This window comes from Barbus barbus (genome assembly GCF_936440315.1).
Source record: "Barbus barbus genome assembly, chromosome: 50".
In the NCBI taxonomy this organism is placed as follows: domain Eukaryota; kingdom Metazoa; phylum Chordata; class Actinopteri; order Cypriniformes; family Cyprinidae; genus Barbus; species Barbus barbus.
The window spans coordinates 2501389-2526175 of NC_136728.1; the positions used below are offsets into that span (position 1 = coordinate 2501389).

Here is a 24787-nt window from a genome sequence, read left to right on the forward strand (position 1 = left end):
GTATCATCAAAGACTCCTCTCACCCCAAACACAGACTGTTCACTCCTCTCCCATCGGGGAGACGTTATAGGAGCCTTCGTTGTCGCACCAGCAGACTCAGGAACAGTTTCTTTCCCTCAACTGTCAGCCTACTGAACTCCAATCTCAGGCGCTGAACACTACATCCAAGATGGACCACCTAATGGTTAAAAAAACAAAAACAAAACTGCACTGTTCAATAACCTGTCTGCACTCCTCACTCACAATGTTCTTATTATTCCCTCTGTTATTTTGCACATTTCTCTGATGTTTTGCACATTCCCTTGCACATTTCTACTTCCGGATGCCATTAAGGTCATTGGCCATATGTGCTATTTACATACCTCACTGTATAATGCACCTTCTGTTTATACTTCCTTGCAACCTAAATTGTATGCACAGTCATTTGCACTGAGCTAGTCTCTCCCCCTCTACCCTTATAGCTTGCCCTATATGTCATAAAAGTTAATGTATATACACATATTTTTTATATTTATATACTTTGTTATTTGCACTTCTGGTTAGATGCTAACTGCATTTCATCGGCTCTGTACTTGTACTCTGCACAGTGACGACAACGTTGAATCTAATCTAATCTAACCCCGCCCCAGCCCCTGACACAAGCGGTTCTTCCTTCTAACCCAGCAATGTTTTGGTGCTACTTACAAATCGCTTTTCCTGGTTCAGAGCTGGTGCTTTTGGTGTCGAAAGACGAAGAACCGTTTTGAAACTAGGCTCTGGCTCCGAACCAGAACTGGAACTGCCTTGGTGGAAAAGGGGTAAGAGTGATGTCAAAACTCAAGTTGGTGACGACGAAGAGACCTGGGGTGCGTTTCCCAAAAGGTATTCTGTTGTAGGACTCCTGTGCTCAGAATGGATTGGCCAGAACAAACTCTGTGTACCTACTTCTAGACCATTTTAGGCCAAAGTTTGAAGATTGAATTTGTTGTTATATCATTGGACCTGTGGCCGTATATTTTGCACACTTGGTAAAGAGACAAGCAGAGCTGAATAAGTTGAATAAGATGACGGGGGTCTGAAAGCTTTTGGACAGACTTGGGGAAACCAAAGCAAATCATCTGGGTGAAATGGGAATGTTTGGCAGAGGATTCTGTCTAGAAGATCTTTAAATCCCACCTCCAGAAGAGCTACGCCTTGATCCTGAGTGAGGCTGGAGACATGGAGTCCGAGTGGGCTTTGTTTAAAGCCTCTATTGTGTAATTTGAGCTGTTGCTGGAAGGTTCTTGCTGTCTGTCACTGTTGCAAACCACCAGTTGGCTTATTTTAGGAAGTTTAGGCTGGTGCAGGCTCTTGTAAGTCAGGATGGGAACTTGCTGACTTTGCCTGGTGATATTAGTCTGCACCTCCATATCTGAGGCCTTGGTTCTCAGCCGGAAAAAGATGGATTACCCACTTTAAGTAGGGAGTGAGCTGCTTCCCCAAGTAGAGGGGTTCAAGTATCTTGAGTTCTTGTTCATAAGTGAGGGCAGGTCTAAGCATCATGAGACCGAGATCGATAGAAAGGAGGAGTGGTGGCAGTAGATTGGTTGTTGAATCGGACTGTTATGGTGAGGCCGGAGTGGAGTCCGAAGGAGTCCCAAGAACTCTCGATTTACCAGTTGATCTATGTTCCATCCCTCATGAACTTTAAGTAATGGCCAAAACAATGAAGTTCAAGCAGCTGAAATGTGTTTTCTCAAAAGGGTGTCTGAGCAAAATATGAGAGATAGAAGCTCTGACAAATGAGAGAGACTCTGTATAGTGCCCTTGCTCCACAGAGCCGAAAGGAGCCAGTTCAGTTGGTTCAGGCTAGGGATGCACCGAAATGAAAATTCTTGGCTGAAGCTGAAACCGAACAAAATTAAACAAAGGGCTGAAGACTGAATACCGAACATGTTTTTTACCTAATTTTTCTCCATGTACTGTATTTTGCCAATTATTTTTTTTCCCCAATTTATAAATTAAATAGCCAAAATGTGCTTTTTACTGTTTTGTCTTGCTTTTCAAAGAAGAAATTAATTACAAAACAACACTTTATAAATAATTATTTAACATTTTTTTTTACATTCTAGCAAACCTTGCAAAAACACAGCACAATTTAACTTAAAATTAATAACTTAGATAAATAATATTTGTTGGCCATTTTTGAGACCCCTTGTATAAAGCATGTATTTTTACTGTACGAATAAATGCAGCCTTGCTGAGCAGAAGATAATTCTTTTAAAACCCTATGTGTGAATGTCATAATACATGTATTAATAGAGCTGTTGTAATTACTATTATTGCTTTACTTTATTATTTTAATTTACAGAACAACAGTAAAATTACAATAGTAACATTTATGAATACTGTTAGATGTCTTGCTTTTTCTCTAACCTGCAGGAAGACCTCAATGCTTCTTTTTGTTGACAACAGCAGATTTATAATGATTCTCATTATGAATTTGGGAAGATGTTCGTTGCACGTATCACACTCTCACATGCCTTCATAAAAATGTTACTGAGCAACTAACAATGTTTCAACCTTCCTTGCGCTTTGAACCCTGGCTAACAAGCAGATAGCGCTGTCAGAATACCTGCAATTCGTACATGTGTTAGAAAACATAATATTCTGCAGTTTCTTTACTAATTGTTTAAGGCCATTTCGCGATTTCAGTCATCATACAGTAACCAACAACAACCACCCTTCCTCTTCTCATCGAAGACATGCGATGCAGCACTAAACAGTCTCTCGCTGTCAGTGCTTGTAATGATTATTGCGTCTTTCTCGGACAGTTTTAAATGCTTCCACACTGTCGACGTGTTTGCTGCATTATAAAGAGTGTGCGCCTCTCACTGTACGCTGGTTGCTATTTGATAGCATCATGTTATTGTTAATTTATTAGCTTGTTCGGCCGAACACCGAAAGTGCTTTTTTGCTATTTTCGGACAAATAATTTTGGTTGCCGTACATTCGGTGCATCCCTAGTTCAGGCATCTGCTTTGAATGTCTCCCAGACATTTTCCAGTGGAGGGGTTCTGGTCATGTCCAACTGGGAAGAGACCAGGGTCAGACACGCTGGATTATTTCAACACCTTGGCATCCCTCTGAAAAAAGCGGGCCATTCTCAGCCTGCTGTCACCATGACCGGATCCCAGATAAGCAGCAGGAGAATGAATGGATAAAATTTTGATTAAGTTCAGTGTTCAGACATTGTGACTTAGTGCAGATATAAAGATGTGAATAGTAGCACACATTTCAGTCTGTTCTTTATAGTACTTTTTGTAGACGTTACCCTGTATAGAACTACGATATGAATTATGTTGCCCTGGTTTAAAACACAAACAATACTGATCTTACAGACTGGCTCCAACCCATCCTCTGCTTATGTGTCTCTCACCCACATATCTGTCTCTCTCTCTGGTGTTCAGTACAGGACAGATCCAGTATCAAACACACTCACAATAGTCTCTCTGTGCTGCTGTCAGTGAATTGTGCTCTGAACAAAAGCGTCTCTCACAGTCCGAGTGAAAGCTCAGCCTCTGCTGTCAGGTGCGCCACAGAAAGTGACATCAGCGTCTCTTTTTAGTGGTGTTTATTGAGCCATGCAAGCATCACCGTTGCTGCAGACTGGCGATTTGAACAAACCATACCGCTAAGTATTAAACTCGGTGTGCTACAGACATAAATGATACCTCAAATTGTATGGCTTGTTAAAGAGATGTGTGATGTTACAATTGATTGGACTAACAGTTTTTGCTTGGTAAACAAGATGAAAGATGGATCGAAAAGGACCAGAGCCATATTTTATTACCAGAATATCATAGAGACTTCTAGAGACCAAACGCAGAGATGGACCAATATAGATTTTTTTTTTTCTTTTTCTTTTTTTTGTTATCGATTGCGGTATTTGATTTATGTGTGTCTGTGAGTTTGTCTCGCTTTTTAATGTGAAGATAAAACTACATCTCAAGAATATCTGCAAAACATCTCATTTCAGCATTAATGGCTGTAATTAAAGTAATTTGATGTTCAAGTTGTGGATGTGGTTCTACAAAAAATATATCCAACTATATCAAAAAACGTATCGGTAAAACTGAATAATGGTCAATCTCTCAAGTAAAGTCTTGCATACAGGGAACTCTGGGAATGTCAGTTTGCATTTGCTCACTGAAAATGATAAGGTGGTTTGGATTTTTTTAGCAGTACATAAAAAATGCTAATGTATTGCCTTGTTGAATTAAATATGGTTTTTCGTGGTAAATTGTATTGTTTATTTGTGTATTTTACATACAACATTTGTATTTTGTAAAGTATTATAGTGTAAAATTACATGTCCGCTTAGATTTATTATAACTTTAATTTTTACAGATTACTGTGGAAGCCCGTTTCCGCCACTGAATAAAAAATAAAAAAGGTTATTGTGACTTTTTAGCCAACAATAAAAACTCGCAATCGTAAAAAGTCATAATTGCGAGATATAAATTCTGAGAACATATCAGTCTTTCCCCACACCTCAAAATTGGAATGAAAAAAAGTCAGAATTGCGAGTTTTTAATCTCGCAATTGTGACTTTATAAATTACAATTTTGAGTTTATAATTTGCAATTGTGAGTTTGTCACGCAATTCTGAGAAAGTCAGAATTGTAAGATATAAACTCGCAATTGCCAGGAAAAGCCAGAATTGTGAGTTTTTATCTCGCAATTGAGACTATAAATCGCAATTGTGTTTATATCACGCTATTCTGAGAAAGTCAGAATTGTGAGTTTTTATCTCGCAATTGCAAGTTTATATCTCAAAATTCTTTGAAAAAAAATAAAAAGTCACTAACTTTTTTTTATTTTTATTCAGTGGCGGAAATGGGCTTCCATAGATTACAATGAATACAGTAAAAATGTGCTGCTTGTTTCACATTACGAAATCAATACAAACTTGAGAAATCAAGCTTATGTAGCTGCAAGTATGAATCTACGGAGCCCCTAAGAGCTCATGGTGGTGGAAAGATTTTGGGGTGGGAGGAAAAAATATTTTTCAAAACTTTTGCGTTCCCTCGCAAAACTTTGCGTTCTCTCGCAAAGATGTTTGCGTTCCCTCACAAAACTTTGCGTTCTCTCGCAAAGATGTTTGCGTTCCCTCACAAAACTTTGCGTTCTCTCGCAAAGATGTTTGCGTTCCCTCACAAAACTTTGCGTTCTCTCGCAAAGATGTTTGCGTTCCCTCGCAAAACTTTGCGTTCTCTCGCAAAGATGTTTGCGTTCCCTCGCAAAACTTTGCGTTCTCTCGCAAAGATGTTTGCGTTCCCTCACAAAACTTTGCGTTCTCTCGCAAAGATGTTTGCGTTCCCTCGCAAAACTTTGCGTTCTCTCACAAAGATGTTTGCGTTCCCTCACAAAACTTTGCGTTCTCTCACAAAGATGTTTGCGTTCCCTCACAAAACTTTGCGTTCTCTCGCAAAGATGTTTGCGTTCCCTCACAAAACTTTGCGTTCTCTCACAAAGATGTTTGCTTTGCGAGAGAACGCAATGTTTTGCGAGGGAATGCAAACATCTTTGCGAGAGAACGCAAAAGATTTGAAAAATATTTTTTTCACCAACATGAGCTCTTAGGGTCTCCGTATGAATCAAATCTTAGTTTTTTTTTGTATCTTGCTGAATGTGAGGAAGCATCTCTTTGTTTAGATCAAACTGACAAACATTTTATCATTAAAATGTAAAATTTCTTGCTAGACATGTTATTCTATGCAGTCAGACACCCAGTAATTACAGTCCTATTTTAGATGACTAATTTGCACGTTATCAACACATCAGGAGGTTCTCATTGTTATTCAGCGTGACTGTGCAAGTCATTTTAGGATATTTCATGTCTCTCTCTCTGTGCGTCACAGGATTCGTCCTCAGCTGGCAAAGGAAAAGATTGAAGGATGTCACATCTGCACATTTGTGACCCCTGGCGAACCCCACGTGGTTCTGGGAAAGGACAAGGCCTTCACGTATGACTATGTGTTTGACATGGACTCGATGCAGGACACCATCTATGCCAACTGCACTGAGAAACTCATCGAAGGCTGTTTTGAGGGTTATAATGCCACTATTTTTGCCTACGGACAGGTTTGTGTTTCTAGAAAATGCCATTTCATGTTGACTTTGACACGTCTGGTTACATCAGGATCATTTAAGACGACAGGTTAAAGGGGTCTGGAATTGACCTAGTTTCACGTGCGCGAGCTCTGCTCTGACATTCATATATTCTTCATGTCGTCTGTCTCATTTATGGCCAGTGTTGCCTGTGACCTGCATTTGTCTCTCCCTGTGTTAATCCTGATTTATCAACCGTCTCGCTCATCCTCCAGACAGACACATTGAACTCCAGCAGAAAGAAACATGTGCCACCCTCTCTAGACAATAACTGTACTAAGATTATTAAATGTGATGTCAAATGTATTTATTATTTAAATGCAATAGTCAAGTTACTATTATTTATATAGCGCTTTTTACAATGCAGATTGTGTCAACGCAGCTTTCCAGTATTAAACAGGGAAATATTGTCGTATACTTTTACATCACAGCTATAATTGTGTTCAACCTGCACAGTTATAAAATACATAAAGAACCACATAATAAAGTGTTTATTAAAGGGTTGAAAGTGTTGACACTGATCAAATGTTGGATCTCAGACAGGGTCGGGGAAGACGTATACGATGGGCACGGGCTTTGATGTGTCCATACTAGACGAGGAGCTGGGCATCATCCCGCGGGCGGTCAGCCACCTCTATAAAGGCGTCGAGCAGAGACGCCAGGCGGCCGCAGATCAGGGTCGACCCGTCCCAGAGTTCAAGATCAGCGCACAGTTTCTGGAGGTACAGAGCTTTTGTGGACGGTGCTTTACTTGATTATTTGAATGATCCTTTTGTTCTCGTCCGTAACTACCATTGGTCAGACAAACTAGATAGTCCTGCCTAAACTCATGCCTTTGGTTGAGATAGCGGTCATGTGAAGACACCGTCAAATTTGGTTTAGAACATAAAAATATATATGTTTTTTAATTAGTTTTTATTATATTGAAATAAAATGTAATTGAAATTACTAAAATGAAAATTGTAATAAAACGTAAAGGTAACATTTGCATTGGCAACTAACTAAAATAAAATAATCTGAAGTACTAAAATTACTAAAACTGAAGGAAAATATAAAGTAAAATAACTAAATTAAAAAAAGGAGTAAATATTGCAAAACAAAATGAGATAAAATCACTAAAACAAACTAGAATTAAAATGATAATTGAACATCATGTATTTAGAGAAAATAGCAATAATTTTAACTGTTTTATCAATATTATATGGTACCCGTGTGTATCTTCAGTTGGGTAATTAGGACATAATAAGTGATATATAATGGATATACACACAACCCATGTGTATGTGTATATACATAATAAATATACACAGTACACACACATATACTATGTAAACAAAAACTATTATTTTGGATGCGATTACTCCCGACTAATTGTTAATAATAAATATATATATATTATTATACTTATTATATTATATTTATAACTGATAAAAATGGCAAAAGCCCGTAACAAAATTGCTTAAACCTAAATTACATTCATAATCAATATACATTATATTAATATTACATATGATTAATATTCAATATGAATTGTATAGTTAATATTGTATGGTCTGTCTTCTCTCTATGTATCTTCAGTTGTATAATGAGGAGGTGTTGGATCTCTTCGACACCACACGTGACATGGAGATGAGGAAACAGAAATCTCACATTAAAATCCACGAGGACGCCAGCGGCAGCATCTACACTGTAGGCGTGACAACACGCACAGTCTCCTCAGAGGCAGAAGTGAGAGACAGCGATTTCTCCAAGACATTGTCTCCATATATTATGCATAAAGTGTAAGTGACTGCGTGTGTGTTGCAGATGATGCAGTGTCTGAAGCTGGGCGCTCTCTCCCGCACCACTGCTAGCACTCAGATGAATGTACAGAGCTCTCGATCTCACGCCATCTTCACCATTCACGTCTGCCAAGTGCGTGTTTGTGCACCCGCAGAAAACGTAAGTACCGTCATATTAAGTTATTGCGGTCACATTCCTACAGCTGCCATATTGAGTAGAAACACACCTAAATTTAACAGGAGAAAATGCTGCTATTTTTGAACAAACACCATCTAGTCCATTTTTCATGTTTTAATTCACTTTTTCATGTTGTTTCTCAGCCACCAGAGCAGGACAATGAAACAGACAATCGCCTGGCCAACAGCTCGTCTGAGATGGAAGAGTTTGAAACGCTCACAGCTAAGTTTCACTTTGTGGATCTGGCTGGATCAGAGAGGCTCAAGAGGACGGGGGCCACAGGGGACCGAGCCAAAGAGGGCATCTCCATTAACTGTGGATTGGTCAGAGCGAGTAATATTAAACAACAACACCTAATAAAACATATTAATCACCCACAGATTTCTTCAAGCTAGAATTATATAAGGTGAAGTGAAACAGGATTTTCCCTCTGCTCTTTTCTCGCTGTGATGCAGCTGGCGTTAGGGAATGTCATCAGTGCTTTAGGAGACAGAAGCAAACGATCAACGCATGTGCCTTACCGAGACTCCAAACTCACTCGCCTTCTGCAGGATTCACTGGGAGGAAACAGGTCTGTGCCAAACGTTCTGGAATTAAAGGAATAGTTCCCCCAGAAATTTCAATTCTGTCATTATTTTCTCACCTTCATTTTGTTGTAGGGATGTAACGATTAACCGCGAGCCAATTAAAAACCGCGATATATCGATTAAAATATGCGACGATGCAAATCGGTTGAGATGCTTAACAAATGGTGATTCAATTAGGGATAGGAGCATGAATGTATGCATATTAAAGTTCATAAGCAGTTATCGCTGCTTTGTTTACAGCGATAACCAAGGAAACGCAATATTGCCTGTTACATAAGCGCCACCTACTGGCAGAAAGTGAATCTGCGTCTCATTCAGCTCCACTGTCTTTAATATAGGAAGGCAAAGCCGTAACTAAAGGTTGTAAGTCGACAAAAGCAGATTTTTTTTTTCTGTAAGTGGACCCAATTGCTGCCACTATGGGTCTCCCAGGAGGGATTTCCCTACACGGTTTGTGAATTTTTGGTAGAGTACATAGTACCGGTGTAATCGGATGTTCAACACGCATATATTCATATTCACCTTTTGTCAACAGACCTGAATCTACCAAGAGTTGTAAAGTATTGTATACAAATGTCTTAAAATGAGCCAAAGGATTCATACTCAATTTTTCATAAACAACTGAATTAGAAAGTTGTCTTCGAATTTCAAATTCGTAGTCTTTTCGATCTAAAATCACCACTGCTCCACCTTTATCAGCACTTTGAATCACTATAGACAAGTCTTTTATGAGTGATTCCAATTCCAACAATTGTGCATTTGTCAAATTATGAGCAAGTTTGTATTGTCTTTTAGATTTTAATATAGATACAACATCACGTTCTACAAGCCTGCAATAAGTCTCCAAAGAGGCATTTCTGTTCTTAAAAGAAACAAAAATGATTTACCTCGAAAACCAGTCCGATGTAATTCACTGAAATTAATATCCTCTATAGATGTACCACAGTCACTATCCCGTGACTCAGAGGTTGTCTCAGACATGGAAACACCAGAATCCAATGAGTAGATCTGCTGTGAACTGACCTGTTTCGTATAAAAAACATTTTTCAAGTCTCAAGTTACGATACATTTTTTGCAAATCAATGTAAGTGTCAAATTCATTGCAGTGTGCAGTTGGTGAAAACGTTAGACAGTCATTTGAGATCAGTTTGCTCGATAAATTGATGACATTAATCACTTCTGCATGTTGATGTTGAATTGTCGTCGGCCTTCTAAAAAAACGTTGAGACTGGGGCAGATAGCTGGAGTCTGAATCACGATCAAGTGAAGAAGACGACTGGGCAGATGAGTGCTTGTTGTCGTCGTACTGTAAAGGTTTGCGAGCCCCACGGGAAGGGAGTTGTGGAGATAAAAGATGCCTCCGTTGTGATCTCCACTGGTAAACCCGATTGTTGGCATAATCAGCAGCATCTCGATTAAACTTGCTCTTCTTAGATGCGATTATCTCCTTTTTTAATTCCGCAATTCGTTGATTGCATTCCAGTAGCGCTGAATCAAGTTGTTCTTTATCAGGATATTCCACAGATAGCTGAATTTTAATCTCATCCGTTTCTTTCTCCAGCTGTGCAGATATCTCTTGTACGGTCAATGCCATTAAATCAAATGCACACTTATTCAGAATGTCACACCATTTATCGCAAAAACTCACATTGTCCTTGCCAATAATAGGGCTTTTGACAATCCTTAAGCCGCGTGGTATTCTCTTGACTCTCAAGTAGTCACTCAAAGTTGCTCCATGCAGGTATAGTTTAGTCTCCCTCTCAAGAAGTTTTTCCAGGCATTTAGTCGACGGTCTAACATAGTCTTTGACAGAATTGTCGTTGAATAATGAGTCTTCCATAAGTATTTGGGCAATGTCTTCATCAGAGAATTGGAAGGTTTTGGACTGATCGGCTTGTGGCTCAGCCATAATTACGCCAGCAGGTGTACTGAATGAGTCTTCAAAAGTGGAGTCAAACAAGAGTGCAGTGCTAATAAAAATTGACAAAGAGCAAACAACAACACGCACATCGATCTCAAATGGGTGCTCGACTAAAAAAAAAAACACCAAAGCTCGGCAACACCAACGCTCCAAAAAATATCAAAAGATGTTTATTATTAAAAAACTAATATATGGCATATCAGTGTTGTTCATTTGTCTGATGAAGAGCCTGTGTGCTCGAAACGTCACACGCTATGTGATAGTTTTTAAATAATAAACATCTTTTGATATTTTTTGGAGCTTCGGTGTTGCCGACTTTGCATTCCTAATATGCTTCTACTTGTTTTTTAGTCGAGCACCCATTTGAGATCGATGTGCGTGCTGTTGTTTGCTCTTAATGAATATTATAATTGAATGACAACTTAAATTTCAGTAAATTTTAGTCAAAGCTATCATATGATTTCAGAAGACTTAAAATATAGCACGCGGATATTCCAAATCTTCTCAATTTTTCAATCTAAAAAAATTGTCAAATTCAGTTAAAATTATTCAAACATTAGTGGGAAGCGTTTTTCACAGTATTTCCCATGAGCAGCATACAAATTTGGAATAGCAGTGTAATAACAAGATAATAACTGAATTATAACACGGTAATGACAATTTTTGACTGGTGAGCTTAAAATTATCTAATAAGGATCATAATATCTACATTAGGAATGCATTTTCAATAATGTATTGCGATGCAGCAGACTTGATCCACATCCAGACAAAATATTTATTTGACATTGTAGCAGTAGATAGTAGGAGTAAATAAATAAAGCTGGACATTCTCTCTGGTTTCTTAGTCAAACAGTGATGATCGCCTGCATCAGCCCATCAGATCAGGACTTCATGGAAACCCTGAACACACTGAAGTACGCTAACAGAGCTCGCAACATCAAGAACAAGGTGATGGTGAACCAAGACAAGGCCAGCCAGCAGATCAGTGCACTCAGGACGGAGATCGCCCGACTTCAAATGGAGCTCATGGAGTACAGAACGGTGAGATTTGGCTGTGATCGCAAGGAGATGTTAGGCCTGAGAACTTTCTGTGTGAGTTGGACTTCAGTTCCAGCATGACTTCAGAGTATCCTCAACATGTATAGCTCAGTCAAGAAAATCTAGACACAGGCTGATGGATCCTTTACATGCAATCTGCTGTGACATTATTTACTACATTGCACAAGCTGATTGGTCTCTTCTCATTCTGCAGCCAATGAGATTGCTTGGATCAACATTAAATAGTCTGGTTCATTGTTTTCTATAAGCTGGTCCTACAGCACACTGTCAGAGATCCTCTGAATCCCTCCACCTCCCCCAGCACCACCTGTCTACATCTGCTACAGGATTTATTTACTGTATTCCTATTGTTGCTGTAGCTTATCTGACATGCTCACAGTATGTGTGAATCTGTTGGCAGTAGCCAGTCCAGCAGCAGCATGCGTAACAGATCTAGTGGGCCACGACCAAATACATTAAAATGCTAAAACTTCAGTTTCGTTAATGAGTAATGGTTCATGATTTGTCCTGCTGACACTGAGTTTAGAGGTTCAGTTTCAGGTATAGATGATACTGTAGAATTACTGGACCGTCAGATGCATGTCCTACTTAATTTTTTTTTTTCAAAAACATCATAAGCAATCAGCTTGGTTGGCTTCTGCATAATTTCTAGAGTCAGGGTGGATTGGTTTATAATAATTCACTTTGAAACAAATTTGTTCCCACAGCACTACAATAAGTACTTTTGAAGAATGATTAATCAACAAAATCCCCCTGAAATAGTTGGTAGAAAACAGCCAGTCTTCAAATCTTTGCAATTTACTCACCACTTAACGTCTCTTGAAGAGCCAACACAAAACTAGTGAGTGGTAAAATGTAAAAAGGTTAATTTGGTAGTGCCAACACGCTAAATAAGTGCTCTAGATGAAACAGAACATGCACAGTGAAGTATGCAGGGGCCTTTAATGTCTGATTGATATGATTAAATAGTGTCAGCTAATCAGTGGTAAAATATTACCTTATTTTATTACGTCAGGCTTTACCAATCAAGGGATTGCAAACCCTTATATGTTCATGATGAAATTGCAGATAACTTGTGAAATAGAAATTTAAGACATGGGGGTTTAGCTAATACATAATATTGTGATTATTTTATATAAATTGTGTATGCGAATGTTTGGTAAATGAAGTAAGCCTGTCCCTGTGTTTCTCAGGGGAAGCGTATGGTTGGAGAGGATGGGCTGGAAAGCATCAACGACATGTTCCATGAGAACTCAATGCTGCAGATAGAGAACAATAATCTGCGCATGCGTGTGAAGGCCATGCAGGAAGCCATCGATGCTCAGGGAGCTCGGCTCACGCAGCTGCTCAGTGAACAGGCCAATCAGGTGCTCTCCAGAGCAGGTACAGCACGGCAAATACGACCAATCAAAGACTTTGTAAGATGTTTGATAGATGTTGACAGAATTTGGACTATATTTTCAGGTGAAGGCAGTGAGGAGATTGGAAATATGATTCACAATTACATCAAGGAGATTGAGGATCTGAGGTATTTCTACATTTTTGCTGATATCCTACTCTATCTATCTATCTATCTATCTATCTATCTATCTATCTATCTATCTATCTATCTATCTATCTATCTATCTATCTATCTATCTATCAACCGAATTCCGGAAATGTTGGGATGTTTTTTAAATTTGAATAAAATGAAAACTAAAATAATTTCAAATCCTATGAGCCAATTTTTTATTCACAATAGAACACAGATAACATAACAAATGTTTAAACTGAGAAATTTTACAATTTTATGCTCAAAATTAGCTCATTTCAAATTTGATGCCTGCTACAGGTCTTATAATAGTTGGGACGGGGGCATGTTTACCATGGTGTAGCATCGCCTCTTCTTTTCAAAACAGTTTGAAGACGTCATCGAGGTTATGAGTTTTGGTGTTGGAGATTGGTCCCATTGTTGCCTGATATAGGTTTCCAGCTGCTGAAGAGTTTGTGGTCATCTTTGACGTATTTTTTGTTTAATGATGCGCCAAATGTTCTCTATATTTGAAAGATCTGGACTGCAGGCAGGCCAATTCAGCACCCGGACTCTTCTACTACGAAGCCATGCTGTTGCAATAGCTGCAGTATGTGTTTTTGCATTGTCCTGCTGAAATACACAAGGCCTTCCCTGAAATGGACGTCATCTGGAGGGGAGCATATATTTCTCTAAATCCTTTATATACCTCTCAGCATTCATATTGCCTTTCAAAACATGCAAGCTGCCCATACCGTATGCACTTATGCACCCTCATACCATCAGAGATGCCGGCTTTTGAACTGAATGCTGATAACACGCTGGAAGGTCTCCCTCCTCTTTAGCCCGGAGGACACGGCGTCTGTGATTTCCAACAAGAATGTCAAATTTGGACTCGTCTGACCATAGAACACTTTTCCACTTTGAAACAGGGCATTTTAAATGAGCCTTGGCCCACAGGACACGGTGGCGCTTCTGGACCATGTTCACATATGACTTCCTTTTTGTATGATAGAGCTTTAGTTGGCATCTGCAGATGGCACTGCAGATTGTGTTTACCGACAGTGGTTTCTGGAAGTATTCCTGGGCCCATTTAGTAATGTCAATGACAGAATCATGCCGATGAGTGATGCAGAGTAGTCTGCGGGCCCGAATACCACGGGCATCCAACAAAGGTCTTCGGTCTTGTCCCTTACGGACAGAGATTTCCAGTTTCTCTGAAACTTTTGATGATGTTATGCACTGTAGATGATGAGATTTGCAAAGCCTTTGCAATTTGACATTGAGGAACGTTGTTTTTAAAGTATTCTACAAACTTTTTACACACTCTTTCACAGATTGGAGAGCCTCTGGCCATCTTTACTTCTGAGAGACTCTGCCTCTCTAAGACATCCCTTTTTATAGCTAATCATGTTACACACCTGATGTCAATTAACTTAATTAGTTGCTAGATGTTCTCCCAGCTCTATCTATCTATCTATCTATCTATCTATCTATCTATCTATCTATCTATCTATCTATCTATCTATCTATCATACTCTACATTTTTGTGTGTATTTCAGAGCCAAACTTCTGGAGAGTGAAGCAGTGAATGAAAACCTGAGGAGAAACCTCACGCGAGCGTCCAGCCGTCCTCAGTTTTACGGATCATCTGGAACATTCTCTACGGCCCTGCTGGGTCCCGACCCGAGCCAAGAGACCTCCGATATCATTGAGATCGCCAAGAAAGATCTGGAGAAACTGAAGAGGAAGGAGAAGAAGAAAAAGAAGAGGTAATAAGAGGGTGAAAGTGATCTCAGTGTGAGGTGGTATCTGGAGGGGCTGTTGCCATGGTAACGGGCTGAGAGTGAGTGCCTGTTATGAATAATTGCCCCTTGTCTCTAGCTGTGTGAAACAGAAGCATTGTGAGATCTGTTTGGTTTAATGGTGAGCTGTATTGTTCTTTCAGATGTATAATTACAGCGTCAGGCATTATCGTAAAGACTGTAATCGGTTCTTTTACCACACCTGCTATATATATATATATATATATATATATTTATATATTCAACATTAGTTTATTGGCATGGCTGTAAAAAATACAATATTGCCAAAGCATGTGCAGAAACATAATAATAATGAAAATATCAAAATAATAGAATAAAACATTGTAACAATTTAAACTTAAATAAACAGTGTAACAAATTAGAACATGTGTGAACATTTGATACTATAGTGTTTATAGTGTTTACATACAAACATACATGTCGAGGGTCACTGTGGTAAACAGTAGGGAAACACACTGAGGTTAGATACAAAAATATGTATCAAAATGGGATAAAGCTTGCTGCAAAATGGCACTCTGTTATCCAAATTGTGCAAACAACTACATTTCCCATCAGTCCAAGGATAAAAAATACACAGATCTCACCTCTAATGTATCAGTACTAAAAGCTTCCTTTCTTTTTGTAATATTAGTTAAACTTTTGTACAATTATGTTTTGTTTTTTTCCACAGTGTTTTGTGTTGTTTTACGCAATGGAAGACTAAAATAACTAGGGAAAAACTGAAAAAGAAAAACTACAGGGATATCATATCAGCAATAATATCTTTTACAGTTTTTCTCAGTCGCTTTGGTGCATTTCTCGAATCATCCTTAATATTTGCAAAGATGTATGTGCATTTCTCAAAACAATTTGTACAAACGGCACCACACAAAAGATTACCTGCAAAAGCCTGTAACTTACTCAAAATCTGTTGTTCATTTCACAAAAGTAAGTATTTATGTCAGAACATATCAGTGCCATCAGAATGAAAAGTCCTTGTCTCATTGTTCACAAACAAGATGCTTACTCATGTTGTCAATATAACAGTGCTCTCTGTTAGTATTACCTGTATTAGTATTACAACATTTATTTCATAATGACATTTCCTCCATTTCTAATTCTTATTATCCAATGAAAGGTTAGATTTTTGTGATTTTATTTATTTATTTTTTAAATAAAAGATCAAAAGGATTAACAATGCAGATTAATTTTCACAGCCGTCTTTGGTCATATTTACCAAGGGTGCCAATAATTCTGACCACGACTGTATGCCGTATAGGCTATCTATTTAAAAAGTACAAATTTACACATTACTGTATGCGGGATATTGATCAAAAGAGACTGGATAGGATTCACAATTACACTTTTACTCGTGGTCTGACAAAACACACACACACACACACACATACACACAACAATATCACTGATATAGAAAAAAGAGAAAGAATTATGGGCACAAAGGCAAAACTAAAAAGTCCACTGTCAGGATTTGTAACTCTTGTGTTGTCCTCTGTCTATAGATACTTTCCAGTTGAAGGTTGACTAGATGTACCTCTGAGCTAGTTCAGAGAACTGGTTTGTCATTGGTTCTCTTCATTAGTGAAAGACTGAAATTCAATATTCACTTGAACAATTCATGCCAAATTTACATAAAGACTAATAGAAATGTGTAGAAAATATGCTTGACAACTAGATCAACCATTTTGCATTTAATGACTTATATAATGAACTAATGACTAGATGTTGTGAGGGGGGAGACAATAGCACAGAGATCTATAAAATACATTTTGAGCAACATAACATTACCGACTGAAAATGTAGGAAACCGCAGACAAATCAGTACATAATCAGTTGCGTGAATGTAAGCAATCGCAACTTGTTCAAAAGAATGAGAAACTGGTTTTATGATGTGCACAAGTGACTAGATGATGTGGAGGTCGAACAAGTAGTTTTGAAAATGTAATTTGAGAAATGCACCAAAGCCACTGAGAAAAACTGTAATGTCCTTATCCACTTTGAACATTTCCATGTGATCAGCAGCCGTCTTTACTAATGTGTGTACCGTACCCTCTCTATCTGTCTCTCTGTGCCCCTCGTTTCCTCTCTTTCACCCTTCACCTCTGACCTCTGACCGCTGAAGACTCCAGCAGCTGCTGAGCGACAAGAGAGAGGAGGATGAGGAGGAAGAGGTGGAGGAAGACAGGTTTGTCCCTGTGTCTCTCTTTCCCCTCTCTGCCCTCTGTAATTACCCATAACCCCCTGTGTTTCATCTCTGCTTGTAATCTTTACATTCTGATTGTCTCTCAGCAGGTAGTTTCCAGCCTTGGAGCACAGCCCACAAAATGTTTATACGTTATTTGTGTACTTTGATTTATTTTTATGATTTTTTTTTTTCTTCAAATATACCTTAAAGCACTGGGTGAATCTCTCAAAATCTTGTAAGAACATGTCCGGGTGATATTTCACCAACACGTGTTTCACCAAACAAGGTTTACTTGTAATTCTCTTACCATAAACACCAGACATTTATTATTTTTTTTTAATAAATAAAATAATGTCTCTGTTGCTGTACTTTGATGACTGTATGTAAATGACCTCTGTTATGATTGACTAACCTCTGATGCAGTTTTCATTTAGTATTATTTATGTAATGGTATAGCAATTATTAATGATTTTGAGTTGGATAAAATTTTTATATTTTCAGTTTTAAATTTTGTTTTAATGTGCTTTTCTCATTTTTATTAGTTTGTATCATTTTTAGATGTAATTATGTTTTATTAATAGTAGTCCTAGTTCGTATATTAGTATTGAATTGTAGTATTTAGTATTAATAATTTTAGTACATCAACTTAAACTCATTATATTTCAGTTAGTTGCCAAGAAAACATTTTTTTTTTTTTTAAATGCTTCTTTTAAAGTTTTAAAATAATCTTTATATTTTATTTTATATGAGTTTTCAATCAGCTTAGACTATTTTAATAGTAAAACTATTATTAATAAATGGTTTAAGTAAACTAGAGAGGAAGATTTGGTCACACTTTACTTTAAGGTCCAGTTCTCACTATTAACTGTGACATTTCCCTCAATAAACTCCTAATCTGCTGCTTATTAATGGTTAGTAAGGTAGTTGTTAAGTTCAGGTATTGGGCAGGGTTAGGGATGTAGAATATGTGCTTTAGAAGTACTTATAAACAGACAATATGTTAATAATAGGCATGTTAATGAGAAACTGAGAATTGATCCCTATACTTTTGAATTGTCTGTTTTCAAAAGAGCACATTTAGTTTTTAATGACACCATTTAACTTTTCTGTTGCATCATGTGTTTCTGTCATAATACCATCTTTCCTTCCCTCCTAATTTTCTGTTTTGTTTCAGATAATCTGTGCTGCTTATAAAAAAAGCATATTTTGAAAAGCATTACAAAACCGATTTTAATTTCTAGTTTTGATTTCCTCCTGCAGTGCCAACAAAGATGAAACCCTTGACGGCGAACAGAAGATTGGCGAGAGAGAGCAGTTAGAATCCACCAATCAAGAGCCAGAGATGGTATGATTGACAGCCCACTTGCCCTATCAGAACACATTTCAAAGGTGGCGCTCATCATTCAGTCTTTGACATGGTTTCCCTCAGGAGGCCAGTGACCGTGAGGAGGGGGATGGAGAGGAAGACGAGGAGGAAGTTGAGGAAGAGGAAATGGATGCTGAGGAGAGCTCTGATGAGTCTGACTCTGACCTGGATGAGAAGGGTACTGATGTTTACTGTGAAGTAATAACTGTACCTTAATATGATTTATAAAAAGACTGCTTTTTAGAGATTTATACTAGTACTAAAGTTGTAGAATGAGAAGTATCATTAAATTCTCATTACAACATGATTTTAGTAAGCCGGATCTATCAATTTTTAACTAAAGAAGTGCAAGAGTGTATATGTGACCCAGGACCACAAAACCAGTCATAAGTGTAAATGTTTTTAAAATTGAGATTTATGCATCATCTGCATAAATAATATTTCCATTGATGTATGGTTTGTTATGATGGGACAATATTTGGCCGAGATACAACTATTTGGGAATCTGGAGGGTGCAAAACAATCAAAATATTGAGAAAATTTGTCCAAATGAAGTTCTTAGCAATGCATATCACTAATCAAATATCAGTTTTGATATATTTGCAGTAGGAAATTTACAAAATATCTTCATGGAACATGACCTTTACTTAATACTCTAATGATTTTTGGCATAAAAGAAAAATTGATAATTTTGACTAAATATTGTTGGCTATTGCTACAAATATACCCAGCGACTTAAGACTGCTTTTGTGCTCCAGGGTCACATATATAATGTATAGGACTGCTTTTTAAACCAATTTCAATTTAAAATTGTACCTGTTTTGATGCTTGTCTTTTTGTAAACATAATGTTGAAGTGTTTTTATTGTTTTGGCATTGATAGAGGACTTCCAGGCAGATCTGGCCAACATCACGTGTGAGATCGCCATCAAGCAGAAGCTGATCGATGAGCTTGAGAACAGCCAGAGACGTCTGCACACGCTCAAACAACAGTATGAGCAGAAACTCATGATGCTGCAGTGCAAGATCAGAGACACGCAGCTGGAGCGAGACCGTGTGCTGCACAACATGGGTAAAGACACATTTAAGGGTATCACATCATAAGGGTACATTTTTTTCAACTCAGAATTATGCATCATGAAATATGAATAAATAATCTTTTCATTGATGTATGGTTTGTTATGATGGAAAATATTTGGTCGAGATTTGAAAATCTGGAATCTGAGGGTGCAAAAAAATCTAAATATTGAGAAAATCACCTTTAAAGTTGTTCAAATTAAGTCATTAGCAATGCATATTACTAATCAAAAATGTAGTTTTGATATATTTATGTTAAGAAATTTACTAAATATTTTCATGGAACATGATCTTCCATGAAAAAAAGAAAAATCAATCATTTTAACCCATGCAATGTATTGTTGGCTATTGCTACAAATATACCTGTGCTCCTTAAGACTGCTTTTGTGCTCCAGGGTCACATATTATACATGATGCTGGGGTCAAATTAATATAAACATAACATTTCAGCAACAGCCCATTTTAGTTTTCATATGTCCCATATGTTTAACCAGAAGAAAAGTGTAGGTTTTTATTTGTATCCATCAGGAATAGATCGAGTTTTAAAAAGTGCTACCAGAATGGAGCCTGGTAGTTTGGGGCAGGGGTTGAAAAACAAGTCATTTTTTACTTAGTTATTGAAGTTTAAAGAAATATTATTAAAGTGTTTCTTTGGGCATGCAATAATGAATAATTCACAACGAGGCCAGAAACATTCATAAATGTAAAAAGCGTACATTTCATGATGACTTTATGATAAAATATAAAATTAAATTAATTTTGGAGCCATGGCTTCTAACACATTCAGTACTCTACAGTAAAAATCTGTTTTGTTTCTTGTCTTTGTTTATTTGTTTGTTTTATATTGTGTTTTATGTAATGATTTGTTTTGTTGTGTTGTTTTTTTTCTGTTTTGTGTCTTGTTTTGTTGTTTTTTGGGGGTTTTCGTTTGGTTTGGTGTGTTTTTTTATGTTGTTTTGTTATATTTTGTGTTTGTTTTGTTTTTGTCTTTTGTTATGCTTTGTGGGTTTTTTATGTTTTGTATTGTTTTTTTATGTTATGTTTTGTTTGTTTTGTATTATGTTTTGTGGTGTTTTTGTTTATTTTGTTTTGTTGTGGTTTGTTTTTGTTTTTTTTGGTTGTTTTGTTTTAGGCTCTGTGGAGTCATGCTCTGAGGACAAGAGCAAACGGATAAAAGCAGAGTATGAGAAGAAACTCAATGTCATGAACAAAGAGCTCCAGAAACTACAGGCGGCACAGAAGGAGCACGCTCGTCTGCTGAAGAACCAGTCACAGTACGAGAAACAACTGAAGAAGCTACAGCTGGATCTGGCAGAAATGAAGAAAACCAAAGTGAGAGTCACCGTGAAGACATGGCTGTGCACTGAATCACTGAAACATGCTGAATCACCATTACAACATAAAATATTTGGTTATCAACAGCGCCTCCTAGTGGTCCACAGACAAAGCACCCCTACACCAACATCATTGGCTGCTTTTCTCAAAATCTGCACTAAATTGTTTATAGATGACAATAAAAATAAACATTGACATCCAAAATTATATAATTTACTGTGTTATAACCATGCAAGTGTGCTACTAATCAACATCTTTTAGAAATATCAATAATTCAAATTAATTTAAATTCTATTCCATTTAGTTAGATTGGCAATTCCAGATGTAATATCAGCATCAGAATTATTGCCCTTCATGAAAATGCATGAACATATTTATAAATGTATATGTGTATATGCTAAATCAAAATCAAATTGATTCCATTATATGCCAGTTATCAAATTGAATTTATCACAGTCAATCATACGTATAATTTGGGTTATTTTCCCCAAAAAATATTACATGAGAAAAGTTAAGATAATTCTAAGATTTAAACTAAGAAATTAATTGACTTTCATACTATTATACTATGCTCCGTATGTGTTATATAAGTAGTATGGTAGCTATTGCAAACAAGTGCACACTCTGATCGGTCTCATTAATTTGTATGAGTCCTCCAGCTAACCCAGTATTGAAATGAGCTGACTGTTGCTATGGTGGCTGTTGTCAGGTGCGTCTGATGAAGCAGATGAAGGAGCAGCAGGAGAAGAGCAGGATGGCCGAATCCCGCAGGAACCGAGAGATCGCCACACTGAAGAAAGACCAGCGCAAACAGGAGGTGCATAATGGGAGAATAACACAAATGCAGCATGAAAGAGCCAACTGACAGTGAAATACATTCAGTGTGTTTTTCTCTTGTACAGCATCAGCTAAAACTGCTAGAAAATCAAAAGAGACAACAGGAACTTATCCTGCGCAGGAAGACTGAGGAGGTGAAATATTCCCCTAAATTTAGCCTCTACTGCACTTCCAGTGTGAATCATTGATATGTTTTTAATCACACAATAATATTTAGTAATTTAAATTATATTAAAGTTATACATTTCACTTTTTAAACATGCAAATATCTTGAAAATAAAAATCACTTTGATATTTTTGTTATATAATGCACTTACGCACTTAGTAATTTATAATTAATATGTTGATTATTTTCTTAATCTCTGTTCATTTTGGCAAGTCAGAAAAGGTCAAACTGCTTTTTCCCAGTGCAAGTTTCCTGTACTGATTGCTGCTGTGTCTCTCAGGTGACTGCTCTGAGGAGACAGGTGCGACCCATATCAGGAAAGGTCACACGAAAGGGGAACCTGCTGGAGACAAGCCAGGACCTCTCTCACAGACCACCTGCAGGTCGCTCATACTCGGCCTCGGGAGCACCTAACGGAGCCAGGTACATTATACAGGCTTCATGTGCAGTAATGTGTGTACTGGAGTGACGGTGACGGTCAGCTGCTTGCTTTAGATTGTACCATCGCAGGCTGGTTGGGGTGTACTCCACCCGAGTGGCTCGTGGGAAATGGCAGAGTCTGGAACGCCGTATCTCAGATATTATCATGCAGCGCATGACCATTTCCAACATGGAGACCGACATGAATCGTCTTCTAAAGGTGTGAATCAACCTTTTACCTACTTAACAATGTTAAATCTGCTTTAATGCCAATGCACTTGTGAGATAACCAGTGTTGGTGAAAGTTACTTTTAAAAGTAATGCACCTTGATATTGCTTTTCTCCATTAAAAGTAACAAATTGCATTACGGAGTTACTTTTAATGAAAAGTAATGCATTATGTTAATTTTGTATTACTTTTTGTCACCTGGGCCTAGGCTGGGCTTGCTTATTTGCCTTTTAATAACAAAACAAATCCAATTTTTGCCAATTGTAAAGGCCCTTTCATATCAAAAGTGAAATTAATAAGCCTCAGGCTGTAGGAATAGCCTCTGCATATACTACCGATTTCACTCAACAGGGGACAGGTGAGCTGGCAGTATTCATGGGGAAACATAGTAACATGCATTACTTATTTGAAAAAAGTAACTCTGATAACTTGTAATGTGTTACCCCAACACTGGAGATAACATTTACTAAAATAAAAAATATGTACAATGTTGTTCAGCTTCTCTTCATTTGAAATCCCTTTCACAGCAACGTGAAGAGCTGACGCGCCGGCGGGATAAAATCGGCAGAAAGAGAGAGAGACTGCTGGCGGAAGAGCCGGAGGTAGAAAAGGACGTTCAGTCTCTGAATGAGGAGCTGGAGTCTCTGCTGGCCAACATCGACTACATCAACGACAGCATCTCTGACTGCCAGGCCAACATCATGCAGATGGAGGAAGCCAAGGTGAGGTTGACTGAAACCGCTTTAGTTGCTTTCCGACTGACAGGATCACTACGTAGTGCTCCCTACTCCCAGAACACTTGCATTGTGTATATTAAACTATGATGACATCATATATTTGTGTAAATAAATAAATAAATTATATTTTAATGTTTGTTTGTGTAATGTACATGTGTATATGTGTATATAATACATCCATGTATATTCATGTAAATATATTTTTATGATTAATTTAAACTTAAATATCATATTTGAAAGTGTTAAACTGAGTGATAATTGTCTGTTGTGATGTTTAATATGAAAATGAATGTAATTTGGTTATATTAGATGTATCTTTTGTAAGATTTCTATAGCAATGCACACTCTATAGCAATGAACAATCACATATGTGACCCTGGACCACAAAACCAGTCATAAGTGTCAGTTTTTCCAAATTGAGATTTATACATCATCGGAAAGCTGAATAAATAAGTTTTCCATTGATGTATGGTTTGTTAGGATAGGACTTTATTTGTCTGACAACTATTTGAAAATCTGGAATCTGAGGTGCAAAAAAAAGAAAATACTGAGAAAATCGCCTTTAAAGTTGTCCAAATGAAGTTCTTAGCAATGCATATTACTAATCATAAATTACATTTTGATATTTATGGTAGGAAATTTACAAAATATCTTCATGGAACATGATCTGTACTTAATATCCTAATGATTTTTTGGCATAAAAGAAAAATGGATAATTTTGACCCATACAATGTATTTGTGGCTATTGTTTTAAATATACCCCAGCGACTCAAGACTCAAGTTTTCTGGTCCAGGGTCACATAAACTAGGGCTGTGTGATATGGACAAAAAAAAAAACGATCACGATGTTTTGATCAATATTGTGATTTTGGTTTTAATCAATCTGAAGTAGTTGTGTAGTATTTCGCTTGTTTTATGAATGTATTTTTACAAAGAAATTAAATTTCACAATTTTTAATTCCGATTTAGATACAAAAGCGTTAAAGTTTAAACATTATTAAAGAGGAAACATTTAGTAGTAAAATAAGAACAATTAAACAAATTACAAGTAATAACACAAATAAATACAACAGAGCAAAGATCCAAATTTAATTAATTCATTAAATCTGATGATCTGAATCAGTTTATAGTAATGACACTGCATCAGTTCGATGAAATGATTCTGAATGATTTCACTGACATGAAGTACCATCACTGAATTTACACTTTGTAATGTTTTGCTCATTTAACTGAAATTATCAAATTCTGATTTTAATCAATAAAACTACTTTGATCTGTATTCTTTAAATTAAACCACTGGAAATGTTCTTTAAATCTCTGCATTTACACTATACGCTTGGCAAAACAAACAAAGGTAGACATGTACTGATATGGAAACAGGGTTGCCAGGTCTGCAAAACAAAACTAGCCTAATTGTTAATCAAAACTACCCCAGTTTTTTTCAG

At 37.2% G+C, this 24787-nt stretch overlaps 1 protein-coding gene across 1 annotated transcript in view; it reads left to right on the forward strand.

The window, feature by feature from the left end:
- kif21a (kinesin family member 21A) overlaps positions 1-24787 on the forward strand; it is a 56556-nt gene that overhangs the window by 13544 nt on the left and 18225 nt on the right. The window contains exons 2-20 of the mRNA XM_079414293.1: positions 5883-6105; positions 6672-6854; positions 7711-7860; positions 7939-8073; positions 8235-8414; positions 8547-8662; positions 11445-11640; positions 12852-13041; positions 13123-13186; positions 14731-14940; positions 18437-18521; positions 18606-18720; positions 19425-19613; positions 20751-20950; positions 21663-21770; positions 21856-21924; positions 22237-22379; positions 22452-22596; positions 23133-23327. Coding sequence (XP_079270419.1) covers positions 5883-6105; positions 6672-6854; positions 7711-7860; positions 7939-8073; positions 8235-8414; positions 8547-8662; positions 11445-11640; positions 12852-13041; positions 13123-13186; positions 14731-14940; positions 18437-18521; positions 18606-18720; positions 19425-19613; positions 20751-20950; positions 21663-21770; positions 21856-21924; positions 22237-22379; positions 22452-22596; positions 23133-23327 — 2896 coding nt within the window. The remainder of the gene's footprint in view (positions 1-5882; positions 6106-6671; positions 6855-7710; positions 7861-7938; positions 8074-8234; positions 8415-8546; positions 8663-11444; positions 11641-12851; positions 13042-13122; positions 13187-14730; positions 14941-18436; positions 18522-18605; positions 18721-19424; positions 19614-20750; positions 20951-21662; positions 21771-21855; positions 21925-22236; positions 22380-22451; positions 22597-23132; positions 23328-24787) is intronic.